At 40.2% G+C, this 15139-nt stretch overlaps 1 protein-coding gene across 6 annotated transcripts in view; it reads left to right on the forward strand.

Annotated features, from left to right (window-relative positions):
- MCC (MCC regulator of Wnt signaling pathway) overlaps positions 1-15139 on the forward strand; it is a 614110-nt gene that overhangs the window by 496716 nt on the left and 102255 nt on the right. For all 6 annotated transcript variants that reach the window (XM_077138931.1, XM_077138932.1, XM_077138933.1 and 3 more), the window contains 2 exons: positions 7299-7462; positions 11195-11401. In XM_077138931.1, coding sequence (XP_076995046.1) covers positions 7299-7462; positions 11195-11401 — 371 coding nt within the window. The remainder of the gene's footprint in view (positions 1-7298; positions 7463-11194; positions 11402-15139) is intronic.

The following is a 15139-nucleotide window of genomic DNA, read 5'->3' on the forward strand; positions in this document are numbered from 1 at the left end:
CTTCCCTCAAACAGCAACGTAAAAACCTAAAGCTCTGGGTTCTCATTAGAAAAATATAGCCTGAACTGTCTATTTTCCACTCCAATCAGAAGCCTGAGAAAAGTTACATTTAGAGAAGACAGTGAAAGCAGGGGCCCTGGATTCCTACAAAGGCAGGCAGCGAAGTAGATAGAGCAGCAGAGAGCTGTAGAAAAGCTGAGTCCAAAGGGGACAGCTGCTGGCACTCGGCTGATTGTTACCATGTGAGAAGCTGGGCCCAGCATTGGTTGACCTTTTAATTTTACAAGGGTCACCATGAATTCTAATGCTTTTTTAATGTTGACAATTAAAAAACTGTTTTTCAAAAAAAGACTGTGCCAGTTATCGTGGGGCTGCCAGAAAACAAAACACATCTTAGGCTGCAGGTGGCTAGATTGCATCTCTGGTCTAAGGGAGATGTCCATTTTCTTTACTCTTCTTTGTTCTTGATTTCATTTTTATAGCAAATTAGTCAACCAGAAGTCCAAGTGCCAAGATTACATTAGCTTCACCCTTCCCAGAATTCCCTTTACATCCTACTCTACAACTTCCATTTAATTGAACGTTACTATGAGGAGAAACTGTGTGAAATCAGCATATGTGTGAAACTGTGGCTGAGGAGATTGGCAGTCACATCACCTAATGCCACATATTAAGTCTTACATACCTAAATTCTCTCAGCATTTATTGCCAAAAACATATTGTCTCCCCTGTGCAACTGGAATGCTTCCTCCTTTCTGATAGGAGATCATTCATTTTTGCTCTGCCTGCCAGGAAGCTCAGGGCTAAATGGAATAGTCAGTTCTAGCAGCTGTGTTAGCCTCTCAGCCCTTCCTTGGTTCCGTTTAATGTGGATCTCTGCTGTAAGCTACTGTTAATTCTTTTTAGGAAAGAGCTACCATATAAGCTATTAGAAGAATGTACTTGATCCAAAGCAGTCTCCTTTGTCTGAAATATGGATATGGAACAGAGCAGTTATCTTTCCTATCAAAAGGACAGCATCACCTGAGGTGCAGCAGGCAGATCCATGCCAGTGTCACCCTTGACACTGGTGTTTCATGACAGATAAACCAGAGTTTTAAAGAGTCAATTACCCCACTATTTTTTTTGAGATTTCCTATATCTTATTCTTCTTTATCTTGCCCTCCTGACTTCCCTACCCCCACACCCCCCAAAATATTTCACCTCCTTTCTGAATTGCCATTCCCGAAGGCTATTCTGTTTTCTATTTCATAACTGCCAGTTTGTTTTTATTTTCCCATCTTACTCACTTAAATATTTTTAGAGGACTTTATTATACTCTTGTTTCTCTAGTTACTGAGAAGCTATTATTTTTAAATGTTGCCTTTTTTTTATTCTGTTACTTCCCAATATGAAAGAGAAACCAGTAGGTCTTTCTGCAGACAGCTGGCATGCCAGTTTATGCTTAGCAATACTCCCCTTGTCTCCATCCCCAAACTCTCCCCCACAAAGGAGAAATTATCCTTCATTATTCCTTTGTTCATTATTTTTCTTTTCTTTGTATGCTGTATGGCGGGGGGGGGGGTACATTTCATTCTTTTTCCATGTGAATGTCCCCTTATTGCAGCACCATTTGTTGAATTTTTTTTGTTTTATTTTTCTTTGGTTTGTTTCTTTGCTTGCTTGTTTGTTTTGGGGAAGTACATGGGTCAGGAATCGAACCCGGGTCTCCTGCATGGCAGATAGGATTTCTACCACTAAACTACCTTTGCAACCCCAGACTTTGTTCATTATTGATACCATCATTTGCAGTTTGCCAGAATTTTCCTTACTTGTTTAATTCCCAAGGATTTTGGGGGGGGGGGGGTATCCTCTTTGTCTTACTGGTATCGTTTATAAGTTAATTCCACTGTGTTTAAAGAAACATAACTCTGGGATCAACAATTCCATCCCAACCAAAAAGGGGAAAAGAAGTGTAACTAATAACGTATCAGTGGCAGAGAGAGTTCAGGTAGAGTCAAGAGGCTACTCTGGAGGTTGCTCTCACACAAGCTTCAGGTAGACCTTGCTACCTGTCATAATCTGCCAACCCCCAACCAGGACCATTCCAACCAATCCTAAAGAACACCTAGGACAACATATAAGATTCCGTAAGTGTTCCATTTGCTAGTGTAACTTTCCGGAAACCTACAATCTCCAGTGGGTCCCTGAACCAGATAAGTCCTGAAACCTAGAGGGCCCAGCTTCTCCAGAACATCAAGTAGTTCCATCTCCCTACCCCATATTAGTGACAGCCCCTTCCAACATGAAAAAGTTATAATGGCTATAGCGCAAATACCCAAAAGAGTGGGATAGAAAGATCAAAGGTGATGGTGGAGTTAAAATAGAGAAGATAGGATTTAACAAATGAATATGATTGCTGAATCATTACATTGATATTGCTTTTAGTTTCCAGTATCTTAGCACAGCTAGAAATTTAGCGCAGCTAAAATTATGGAATTAAAATCTATGTCAAACTCTGAAATATGTTCTACAACTACTAAATGTGGTGCTGTGCTTTGAAATTTATTGCTTTTTTTGTATGTGTTATATTTCATAATAGAAAAATTTCTAAAAAAAATACTCTAAGATTTCAGTCTTCCTCAGATTTCTTGAGACTTTGTTAGAACGCAGCATCTGGTTCACGAAGCATGTGCACTTGGAAAGAATGTGTATTCAGCAGTCGTTGGGTGGAGTGTCAGATTCATGTCCATAGTTTGTGGTACTTTGTAGTGCAGTCAGATCTTTGTACTGTTTTTTTTTTTTTTTTTTGGTCTGGTTGCTCTTTCAGTTGCTAAAAAAGGAGTGTTAAAATTCAACCATGGTTGTGAATTTATCTTTAATTCTGTTAATATTTGCTTCATGTACTTTGAAGCTCTGTTATTAAGACTATACACAGTTACTATTATACTTTCTGATTGGATTAACCCTTTTATCAAAATGAAATGTCCCTTTTTATCTCTGGCATTGCTCTTTGTCTTAAAAGCCTACTTTATCTGATCTTGATATAGCAATTCCGTACTTCTTATGCTTTCTGTTTGCGTAGTACATCTTTTCTAGCATTTACTTTCAACTTATCTGTGCTTTTATGTTTAAAACACATATAGGCAACAGTATGTAGATTGGTCTTTGCTCTATTCTAATATCTTCTTTTTCTGGAATAAGAAATCCATTAATATTTAATGAAGTTAATATGTGGTTAATTTGGGGCTTACAGATTTTTTTTATTTTCCCATCTTTTTTATTGTTCTGTTCCTTCTTCCTTCTTTTGGGTGACATGAATATTTTTCTTAGAATTTTAATTTGTCTAATGGTTTTTGTCTAGACTTCTTTGCATGAGTTCTTGTGGCTTATTTAGGAATCACACTATATATCCTTAACTTTTTGAAGTTTACGTGGAGTTAATTTTCTTCATTTAATTGTGACTTCTGGCCCTCCGTTTGCTCTTTTGGGAAACAATGGCTGTGGGTAGGTTTGCGCTCAGGTTTGGGTGGGCTGGTTTATACATGGAGACCCTTGTTCTGGGTTGGAGTGGCGTGGTGAAAATAGCCCTGGGCGTGGAGAACCGCGCTATACTTCAGCTCTTCTGCCTCCCTGTTGTGCAGTCTTCAATCAGGCATTGAACCTCTTCAAGCCTTGGACTCTCTCTCTGCAGAAAGGCTTGCCCACCTGGTAGCAAGACCAAGTACAATGGTGTATGAGAAAAGTACTGTTTAAACTATCAGGAATGCCGATCAAACCAATAGGACTTTTATCCTGTTTCAAAAATCGAAGTCACTGTGACTACCACCTAAGTGGGACACCTCTTGCATGGTCTGAAACACTTGTTCCCTTGTCTTTGCTTATTTAATTCCCTCTAGTCACTTAATCTTCTCTCTTGTAGAGACTCCAACTGCCACAGTCTTTGGGTTGAAATTCCAGTTTTCAGCTGGAGCCAAATTGTGTAGGGCATTCTAAGCCATGGGAAGGAATTTGAAATTTAAGCATATTTTGAAAAGACTGTGCCACTCACCGCCATGTCTAGCTAGCAGCATGGATGCTCAGGTGAATGGTGGGGAATGATTGGTGCTTTCTGATGGTTCTTAGCCCAGGGATCCTGAGTACCTGCCACCTTGTCTTCCTGTAAGTTCCAGACAGGGAATAATGGCAAAAGACAGCCAAGTGCCACCTGTTCATTAGTGGCACTTGTGCAAAACTAGGCAGGACTGTGTGGCTTAGGTTCATCATCTAACCTGCTTTTTTACACATTCAACTTCCTAAGATCAAAGAGAGCAATTATTCCTCTCCTCGGTTTGAAGGGGGACATGCTCATTAACTGCTTACAGTCTGTATGTTGATTGGTAGACCCTCCTGATCCTCTGTCTGAGCTGGCAATGCGTTCTCCATGGTTACTTTTCCCAGGGGCATGGGGGACAGCTGAGAGGAGGGTCTGTAGCATTTGCTTTGTATATTTGTGAGCTTCTCCGAGTTGAAGACAGTTTTTTATTCATAGGCTGAGACTAGGGCTCAGCAACTGTTTGATTAAAGAAGCAGAAAAAAAATATTGGCCCTCCTCCTGTTTCCTACAGCCCAGCATCTTCAGGATACAGCCTGGTTGCCCCCCGAGTCCTGTCTGGGAAAGTCCTCCGTGGGCATATCCAATATGATTGCTGCATCGGCTGGCGCTAGGCTGGGGAAACCTGCACAGAAGGACTGAATAGATGCATCTTTCTCCCTCAGTCCACACATAATCATTTAAAAATGCTAGTAATCCAAGAATGTTTGTTCACTCCAGCTCAGGGTGCCAGGAAACCCAGTACCTTGAGATAAATGCCCATTCGGAGAAACTTCTCTGATGACTATCCTGGAATTTAATTTGCTCAGGAGACAGCTCCACCAACGTGTGTTCTCACTGGGGAGTGCTGCACCTCTTTCTGGCTCCCCTTGCCTGTGAGTTGGTGGTGGACACCTGTCCTCCTTCTCTCCAGAGGGTGTTTTACAGTGATGAATGTCCCCCAGTTGTTAGCAGCTTGACACAAGACGGAGGTAAAGCATGCTGCGGTTGACCAAGACTGTTTCTGCTGTTGCGTTTCTTAAATGTATAGTGATGTGGTGTTTCTATTAGTTCATGTAAAAAATAATTTTTGATCACCAACACTGTTCTGTGATGGAGTGATAATAGTGAGCTGAACCAATGTCCCTTACATTTTAGTAGGGGAGAAAGAAACATATAGATCAGATAATGACAATTGCCATGAAGAAAACAATAACAGGATAGGTACTGGTTAGATGAGGAGATGAAAACCCATTGTTTAGATAGAGTAGTGAGGGAATAACTTGGTGCATTTGAAAGCTGAATAATAAGTGGAAATTTGGGTGGAAATCACCCTAAACAGGGGAAGCAGCAAAGGAAAAGAAACCCCTTGGGCAGAATGTAGTTTGGCATGTTCTGGGGATAGAGAGAAGGCTAGGAGTGTGGACAGAGCATGGTGAGTAAGCAGGAAGATGAGCAGATGAGGCAAGATCAAAGACCTAATGTCACTCATTAGAATTATCTGAGAAACTTAAAAAAATGTTCCAATGCCCAAGCCCTACCTCCAGAGATTGTGATCTAATTGGTCTGGGGTGGAGCCTGGAAGTTGGTATTTTATAAATGCTCGCCAGGGAATTCCATGATGCAGCCTGTGTTGAGAACCACTTGTCTCCACCATGCAGGCTCTTATAGACCATGGTAAGGAGTTTGGACTTTAATGACAGTGGAAACCATTAGAGTTTGGGCTAGGGAAGTAACATCCTACTCATGTGTTAGAAAGACTTAAGTACTACTGGATGGGCAGTGGAGATGGGTTGTTGCCGTGGCCCAGGTGAGGAGAAATGGCAGCTGGGTCCAGGGTGCTGACAGTGGAAATGGTGGGAAGAGATCAGTTCGGGGATGAGTTTTGGAGGTTGCATTCACAAAATAGTTTAGATTTGGAATATGAGGCAAAAGGTAATCAAGTTTGCTTCACAGAGTAAGTTTGAGTAACTGGGTACATGGTGATGCCATTCCCAGAGATGGGAGAGATCAGGAAGGAACAGGTTTGAGAGGTAGAGGAAATGACTGTGTCTTTTGGATGGAAAGAGAGCTGCCGGCTTATCTTCTCCATAGATTTAGGTAACTTATAGTTATGGGCATCCACAGGAAGCTGACTAAAACATTCTGAGAAATCGTTTTTCAAGTAGTGCAAAAGTTTTCTTGAAGTCTTCCATAGGGAAGCACCAAAAACAATTGCTTCATTTTCGTGTATGGAACCTGTGATAGGAAAGGAGGAAGGCAGGAAGGAAACTGAAGACATTGTTCATTCCTGCAGAAATCATTCAGACTGGATATAGGAGAAAGATGTTACTTTAAGTGATTGCCTGGAGTCAAACACCTAACTTGCTACAATAATTAAATGGTTAGGTGACCCACAGAATCCAATAGAGAAGATTAAGAAATTTGCATTTGACTTTAAGGGTTGGTTATTTTTTTTTTTTAACCCCCAGCGAAGTTCCCTTCCAAGGTATCTGTAATTCACATTAAGGTTGTAATATTTCCCTCCCCGACCAGGCCCTATGTGTCCAGCAAATGAAAGTAATCCAGATTTTAAGTCAGAGTCAAATTATTAGAACAAGCTACAAGACTTTTGTGTAGAGAACATATGGAATTTATTAGAACAGCTTATTTTCCCCTGATGTAAGAATTTGGGTTAAATTGCTTTGGTGGGGCATATGGATTGGTTATTCTGGGGGAAAAAAAAGTCCATATTATAAGCTGTTAGGTTCAGGGCAGTCTCTTAAAGAGTATCTATTTTTTAAAATACCTAGCATTTCTGCTCATTCTGGGACTTTTAAAATTTATTTGTTTGTTCATTTGGCAAAGTTTGGGGCTCTTATTAAGCTGGAACTCTTTTTGGAGTCAGTACTTGCTGGAATAGAAACAGAAGAGGGTGACCAAAGGTCTTCTGAATTCCCAAGAGCCCCCTTTGGGGCTGTCCTTCTTAAAGAAACTCAAGATATGGCTGCCTTCAAGTGAAAGAGGAGAGAATTCATTTACAAAATGACTGTGTTCTGAAGTCATAATAAAGATCTTTCAAGTGCGACTCCAAACCCCAGAGGCAGTGCCAGCAGCCTGTGCGATTAGGCTGGATGGCGTTGAACTTGAACTGTTAAGCTCCTGTGTTGTTCTGTTTCTCCCTGGATGGGTCTCTCCTGGTAAGGGAGGTGAGAGCCTTAGTTGCCTGCTTGCCTGCTTATGCCTTTTTGTCTCCGTTCACTCTCAGATAACTGCAGTGACCTCAACTCAGAACTGCAGAGGGTGTTGACGGGGCTGGAGAATGTCGTGTGTGGCAGGAAGAAGAGCAGCTGCAGCCTCTCCGTGGCCGAGGTGGACAGGCACATCGAGCAACTGACCACGGCCAGCGAACACTGCGACTTGGCCATTAAGGTAGAACACTAGGACACACCCAGCACCTCAGTCAGGCTTTTCGGGATTATGTGGGGGAAGTGACCAGATCCCTCTCTTTTGAAGTGCATTTTCCTAAGTATGTGTTAGGGACAAATGTTTCTATGAAAGCCATACTGTAGCTTGGGCCATCATACAGAAGTAGGAGCCCTGTAAATATATGTTCTGCTGAATTTTTTCAGAAGTCATTAAACCAATAGTTAAGATCGCTAGCTTTTAAAAAAAAATCACTAGCTTTACAACAACAAAAAGGGCAATTTACCTGGAAACTGTTACACTACTAGTATTGTACTACATCATTTTAGTGTGGCTCATCATATAGCATCTTAGATGGTTTTAACCTGAAAGTTGAATTAAAGCATTAGGCCTCTAAAATATTATTTTTAGTTAAGGTGTATTGGAGTGGCTGGAGGGAAGTACCTGAAACTGTTGAGCTGTGTTGCAGTAGCCTTGGTTCTTGAAGACGATTATATAACAATATAGCTTTTTATTTTCAAGAGTTATCTATTTGTGGTGCTAACAAGTAGGAAGTCCAGGGCTGGAATGTTCACAAACAATAAGTTATCTGTCCCCAGTATGCTGAAGCCAGGGCTTAGCTGCGCCTCTGACAAGCATCCATCTTACTTCTTAAGGAGGACAGGTGTGAGAAATTTGCTGCATCTACACAAGCTCATCCAGAGCAATTGGAAAAACAAGTTCTTTTGCTGTGGGCTTTTGGTATCTTGGTGTTACTTCATGATAGGGTAGTGATTCAGCTCTACATTACTTAAAAGTTTGGGAGGAGCAAAGGGAAACGGTGATGTGTTATTGGAAAAATGTCTTAAGACACCAGGCCCAAGCAATCATCAACAGGAATCCTGGATTTCATGAAAGAGTGTCTCAAGGTAAACGGTGGTGCATGTTTATAATACAGCTAGTTTTCCATCTTTATTCATCTTGATTATAAATATGTAGTTGATGTGGTTTGGGATGGGGAAACAGCCATTGCTTCTTTCTCTGGAGTCTCCCAGGCCCTATATTTGATTTTAATGTCAACTTGGTTACTAGTCTCAGCAACTGTATTGAGAGGGCCGAGAGAGAGGAGGCCAAGGACTTCAACTGACCAGAAAGGGGCATAGTGGGTCCTGCAGCAGACTCAAGTAGGAAGGAAGGACAAAGCACAACATGGGGAAAATAATAGCAAGATGTCGGTAACTGCCTACCCTGGGGAGCCAACCTGATATACACTTATGTTTCTAAATATCTGAGATCTATTTCTCATCACATCTCTTTACTGCCTTCTACCCCTACCAAGTAATTCTCCCTCCTGTTTCAATGTCATTTGGCTTCTCCTACGTGGGACATGACTCCCAGGATGAGCCTGGCGCTGGCATCGTGGGAGTGAGACAGCCTTCTGGATCAAAAGGGGGAAGAGAAATGAATCAAAATAAAGTTTCAGTGACTGAAAGATTTCAAATAGAGTCGAGAGGTCATTCTGGAGGTTATTCTTATGCAGCATATAGATATCCCTTTTCAGTTTTTGGTGTTTTGGAGAAGCTAAAGAGAAATACCTGAAACTGTTGAACTGTCATGCAACAGCCTTCATTTTTTAAGACGATTCAATAATTATAAAGCTTTTAAGGTGTGTTCATATGATTGTGAAAACCTTGTGACTGACTCTCCCTTTATCTCCTGTTTGAACAAATGAGTAAGAAAAAAGCAAGCCAAAAAGTAAACACCAAGGAGTATGGGGTTTGGGATGCTTTGGGTTTTCCTTTTTACTTTTATTATTAATTTTTTGGTTACTTTTATTTTTTGGAGTAATGAAAATGTTCAAAAATATTTTGTGATGAAGAATGCACAACTATATGGATACTGTGAACCACTGATTATACACTTTGGATGATTATATGTGAATATATAATATAGCTCAATAAAAAAAAAGATGGAAAGATGAGCCACTTACTGAAAGAAAAGTTGCAAATCATGTAAGGATTTCTTTCTAAAATGTACCAAAAATTACAACTCAATATTAAGAAGGCAACCCATTTTTAAATTGACAAAATATTTGAATAGACATTTTGCCTGAGAACATGTGAGGATGACTAATAATATATGTAAAGATTAACATCATTAGTCATTAGAGAAGTACATATTAAACCCATGATGAGCACTTCATATATTAAAGAGAGACCATATTAATTGTTGGCAAGAATGCAGAGAAATTGGAATCCCGTGTGCATGCCTGTGGGAATGGTAAATGGTCCCACCACTTTGGAAAAGAGTTTGGCAATCTTTAAAAACACTAAACATAAATTTACCATATGGCCCTGCAATTCCATTCATGGAATCTCTCCAAAAGAATTGAAAATTGTGTTTACACAAAGACAGATGTGTGAATGTTTATAGCAGCATTATTGATAATAGCCCCATGTGAAATAATCCAAATGTACGTCAGCTGATGAATGGGTAAACAAAATGTGGTCTATTTATACAATGGAATACTTCACAGCAGTGTAAAGGAATGAACTACTGATGTGCTCTTCAACATGAATGAATGTCAGAAACATTATACTAAGTGAAGAAAAAACAGATGTAAGACTTTATATTATGAGCCCATTTACATGAAATGTCTAGAAAAGGCCAACTTATAGAGACAAAGCAAAACAATGTTTGCCTAGGCCTGCGAGTGGGAGTGGGGACGAATTGTAAATGGGCGTCAGGCTACATTTTGGGTTGATGGAAATGTTCTGAAACTGGATTTTGGTAATGGTTACCAAAATAATTGAATTGTATAATGGATGAATTTTATGCTGTGCATATTATACCTCAATAAAGCTGTAACAAAGTAACAGTAGATAGAGGTTTAAGCCATTTAAATAAAACAAAGGAAAAAATATATCGGCTGTTTAAGCTTCCTTTTCCAAAGGATAATAAATGTGAATGAACAGTTTCTGAAAGCAGGTGAAATGGGTGCTTCCTTTTCTTCTAACTTCATATGTTTCTTTGTCATTAATTCTTATGTTTTAAGTGAATTTTTTTTAACTTTTTATTTCCAATTACTATTAAGATTCTGTTCCTTTTAGTTCATACCTATCTTATTAATTAAGTAAATCCCTGCCATCATAGAAACCTCTACAGTGAGTTTCCTCTTTTCTCTTGTCACTGAGATTTATTTTTGTCTTTCACGACTTGGGGCTGAATCTTTTTCACACCATCTGAATTCTTATGTGACACTAATAGCTGGAAATGGTGTTGTGACCTAAGTTACTGCTAAGTTTGGACACAGAAGGCCTATAATTTAGGAAACCACAAGTTAGGTTTTATATGCAGTGTACATCTTCATGTGTGCCATTGCTTTATCAAGATTACTAATTGGCTTGCTGTCCGGTCATGTGTTTTCACCAACTCTGGAATTGAATGAGGGAGATAATCATTTGTGTGGATGCGGCAGCTAGCATCACAGACAGACTTAAACACAAAGAAGGGACTGCATTTTCCTTACTCTGGGCACTGCTGGGTAATACAGACTATGAGCCAGGCAAGTGGCGGAGCCTCACCTGAAAACAGGGAGAAGACAATTTGGGGAATATCACTAACTATGACTATTTGCAGCTAAGATGGTTCTGGACTCCACCTCTCCGTGGGCGCTTTCTCCTGTCTAGGCTATTCTCTTCCCCTCCTCTTTCTCCATGGCTAGTTGACTTGGCTTTTCTGTGTGGCTGTATTTTGCAGACGGTTGAGGAGATAGAGGGGGTGCTCGGCCGAGACCTGTATCCCAATCTGGCTGAGGAGCGGTCCCGATGGGAGAAGGAGCTGGCTGGTCTGCGGGAAGAGAATGAGAGCCTGACGGCCATGCTGTGCAGCAAAGAGGAGGAGCTCAACAGGACCAAGGCCACCATGAACGCCATCCGGGAGGAGCGGGACCGGCTCCGCAGAAGGGTGAGCACCCCGTGGCCAGCGTGGCTTGGTCTTTCATGGGGGGGGGGGGGTCCCTGAGAAGCTGGAGTATAGAGCCAGGAGCAGCCCCAAGAATCTCATGGCATTAGTATTCCTGGGATTTGTGAAGTCATTCTGTGTGTGTGTGTGTGTGTGTGTGTGTGCGTGTGTGCGTGTGTGTGTGTGAATGAAGTCATTCTGGAAGGTAGTTTGAAACCGCTGCAATGTGGGAGTAGGATTTAAAAACCCTTTCTCTGTAATCTAAAATTTAAGTGCTTGGTAAAATTATATCAAACCATTCTCCAGGGACACACATCTGCCCCAAGCTCTATTAAAACGTTCTCTTAAAATGGGCTAATAATATTTTTACAATTTGGAAGAGACATATGGAATTTTCCCTTTTATGTTTTTTCCTTTATCGTTTTAACTTTATAGTACTTGTTCAAGCTTATACTGACTCTACTGTGAAATGCCATCTCTTCTGGTGCAAACTTATTAATGTGAAAATAATCATGAATAAGTAGGTGTGTACATATGTATATGTGTATATGTATGTATGTGTATAGATATATGCATATGTGTTTGTGTATATGAGTGTGTGTATATTTGTGTGGGTAATTTTGGTATTGTGCCCAGTGTACCAGGGGCTCAACCACCTGAATTAGTTTGAGAATCACTTTTTTAAAGAAATACATTCATTAATAAAGGAGCTGATGTTTCAGGATTAAAATGTTTGGCAGAAATATTAAAGCAGTCTGTTTTCCAAAGATGGAGTTTTTTTCTCCAGGAACCCATTAGTACTTCTTTGTCATTCTGAGAATTTGACCTGTGTCTAGATCAGGTGTGAAGCAATGAATTCTTCCATCAGTGACAGTTCTCTCTGAACTTCACTTAGAATTACCAGATCTACTTTGCTCTCTTTCTTGACCTTGGCAATCTCAGGAGCTTGCTCTCTAGTTGCTGCCTGTCTGGTAATTTTGTACCCATGTGAGGCTGAATTAGAAAAAAAATAAATCAAATAAGTCTCATCATCTTTCACCAATGCTCTTTCTCCCTTACTCCTTGCCTTGAAAGAACACCTTGGAAATAAGTCATTCTTCAATGAAGTTAGCATGTGTACATCATCCTGGTTTTTTTTGCTTTTTTTAAAAAAAGAGGAATTTAATAAGTTACAAGTTAACTGTTTTTAGGCTGTGGAAATGTCACAATTAAAGCAAGTCTATAGAAATGTCCGATCTAAGACATCCAGGGAAAGATACCTCGATTGAGGAAGGCCGATGATGCTCAGGGTTTCTCTCTCAAGTGGAAAGGCACATAGCAAACACATCATCCTGTTTTTAATCCCCATGCAAATTTTCTTAAGTTGCCATTATATGCGAATATGGAAGAAATTACTATTTTTGAATGTTACCAACTCTCTTCCTCATTTTGGGGTCATGTCATAATTGAAGGGCCAGCACTCCTGTCTCTCATATCTGAACATCTTTTTGTCTGAACTCTTGTCCATAGCATATTTTCAGGACCCATTTATGTTAGATGTACTTTTCCATACTTACATCAGCAGGTGTAAATCATCCCAGTCAGCCAAGGCTTTATCTGGGCAACCTAATGAAATTTACTTAGTGCTAAGGCCCACACCACCCATAATTTCCTGCATTTCACTCCCTGATCGCTATGACTAATGCCCTAATTAGGTGTGCTTGCTCTTAGCATATGCATTCTGATGGTGCATGTTTTGTGAAGACAATGTTGGTCTTAGGTGTAATTACATATTGTGGTATAGAATAAATTTCCTCCTCTCAAGGGAATTACTAAAGCACCTGACCGCCCTTGATTATGACTAGCAAAAAAAAAATAAAAAGCCAACTCCCACCTCTCCCTGTGTTTTCTCCACCTCTGGAGGGGTAGCTTAATGTGGTAGTTCTACACTGTCCAGGGGCTCTGGAGCCAGACTCCTTGGGACCACAGCCTGCCCTGCCATGTCACTGTACGTTGTAGGCAGCTTGTCCAACCTCTCTGTACCTTAGGTTATTCTCTGCCATGCAGTGGGCATAATAGTGACACCCAAGGCAGGATTGTTTGAAAATTGTTTAATCCTTATAAAGCACTTAATGCCTGGTGCATAGTTTATGCTAAAAAAAATTAGCATTTATTTGGGGCCAAATCCAGAGTTATCTATTAAATGGTCTAGAAAGTTTAGCACCAGATTATCATTTTTACCTTAGAATCCTTAGCTGTTTGAAGAACTCTAAGATAGATATTGAATAGCTCACTCTCTCTCTATGTATATAAATACACACATACATATATACATATGTATATATATATGTATATACACACCCTTATAGTATGTATATATAGAGAATAACTATATACACACACACAGCATACACACACAACACACTTTATATGCAATTAAATTTGTCCAGTTGACATAAATTTACATAATTTATATTTAAATTTCATCCAAATAATAAAATATTAAGGAACTTGTATTTCTTTCTCAACTGGAAATGTCCTCAGGAATTGGTATGAACACTTAGGAAATGAATTTATTTCTTTTTATTTCAAGACAGTTATGGATATCGTAGAATTTACTGGATGACTTGGAATGCCAGTTTACTAGACTTTGAATGCTGAGTGACTTCCCTCCCCACCCCATCCACCCACCATATATTTCATTTCCCCCAGGGAAATTCATCTTTCGTGGTTGGCATTGTCTCCTGTTCTTCGTGGTGTGTAGCTCTGCAGAGCATCTGTGGTACGGTTTCCTTTTCATCCTGTGAATACCGCATGATACATGGCCAGTTTGCCTTTGCTGGTTTTATAGCAGCTCTGAATCCACAGTTCATCACAGTTGCCTGAAAAGCAACTGGTGCCACTTTATTTTTTCTTTGCCCACGTCCATTGTGTAGAATTTGAACTGACCAAATCAATAGAACTGGTACTTGCCTCCATGCCTGTAATTAAACCAAATGCTTTCAGTAGGTTTGCTTGTTCAAGATTTAATTAAATTAAATCTTTAATGCATTCGGTTAGCAGATTGGGCTGCTTTGCAGAGCGGTATCTAAAGAGCAACAGGCAGACCATGTTTATTATTGGTCTGAGTTCATTATTAAATGCAATATTCATGTATTTCCCCTTGTACTATAATATATATAATACCGCTTATTTCCTCACACTGAAAGAAGGAGGCTTAATTTAGGCAAGGTGGAATTAATTTCTCTGGAAAGGAGGCACTTTGCTTTATATACATTTATTTATTCATTTCATAAACATAATTGGACATCCCCTCTGCCAAGCAGAAGGCTTACAGTGGTGAACAGGACAGACCCTGTCTTCAAGGATGTTGGGGAGACAGGCGAGTAAACTGGTCTTACAGTGGTGGGGGCAAGTGCTAGGGAGAGGTGGACACAGAGGTATCCAAAAGTTCACAGGCAGGACATGCGATGGCAGCACGCAGCTCCTCCACGCTGTTTGCACTGTTTACCTGGATGGCTTAGGTCATCTGTCATGTAGCAAAAATAATGACCGTTTCCTCCCAGTTTTTTGACAAGTAATCTTGATGTGGCTGCAGACACATGAATCTGTGTCCCATTGAATCATAAGACTTACACAAGTCACATCAGTTCCTTCCTGAGATTTTGTGCAAACTCTTCAGAAGATTTTGCAAGTTCATGGCATAAGGTGGTGGTAACAGTTCCTTCCTCGTACCTCACACCCTACCTCAGTATTTTCAGC

The sequence above is a fragment of the Tamandua tetradactyla genome, chromosome 21, assembly GCF_023851605.1.
Source record: "Tamandua tetradactyla isolate mTamTet1 chromosome 21, mTamTet1.pri, whole genome shotgun sequence".
Lineage (NCBI taxonomy): Eukaryota > Metazoa > Chordata > Mammalia > Pilosa > Myrmecophagidae > Tamandua > Tamandua tetradactyla.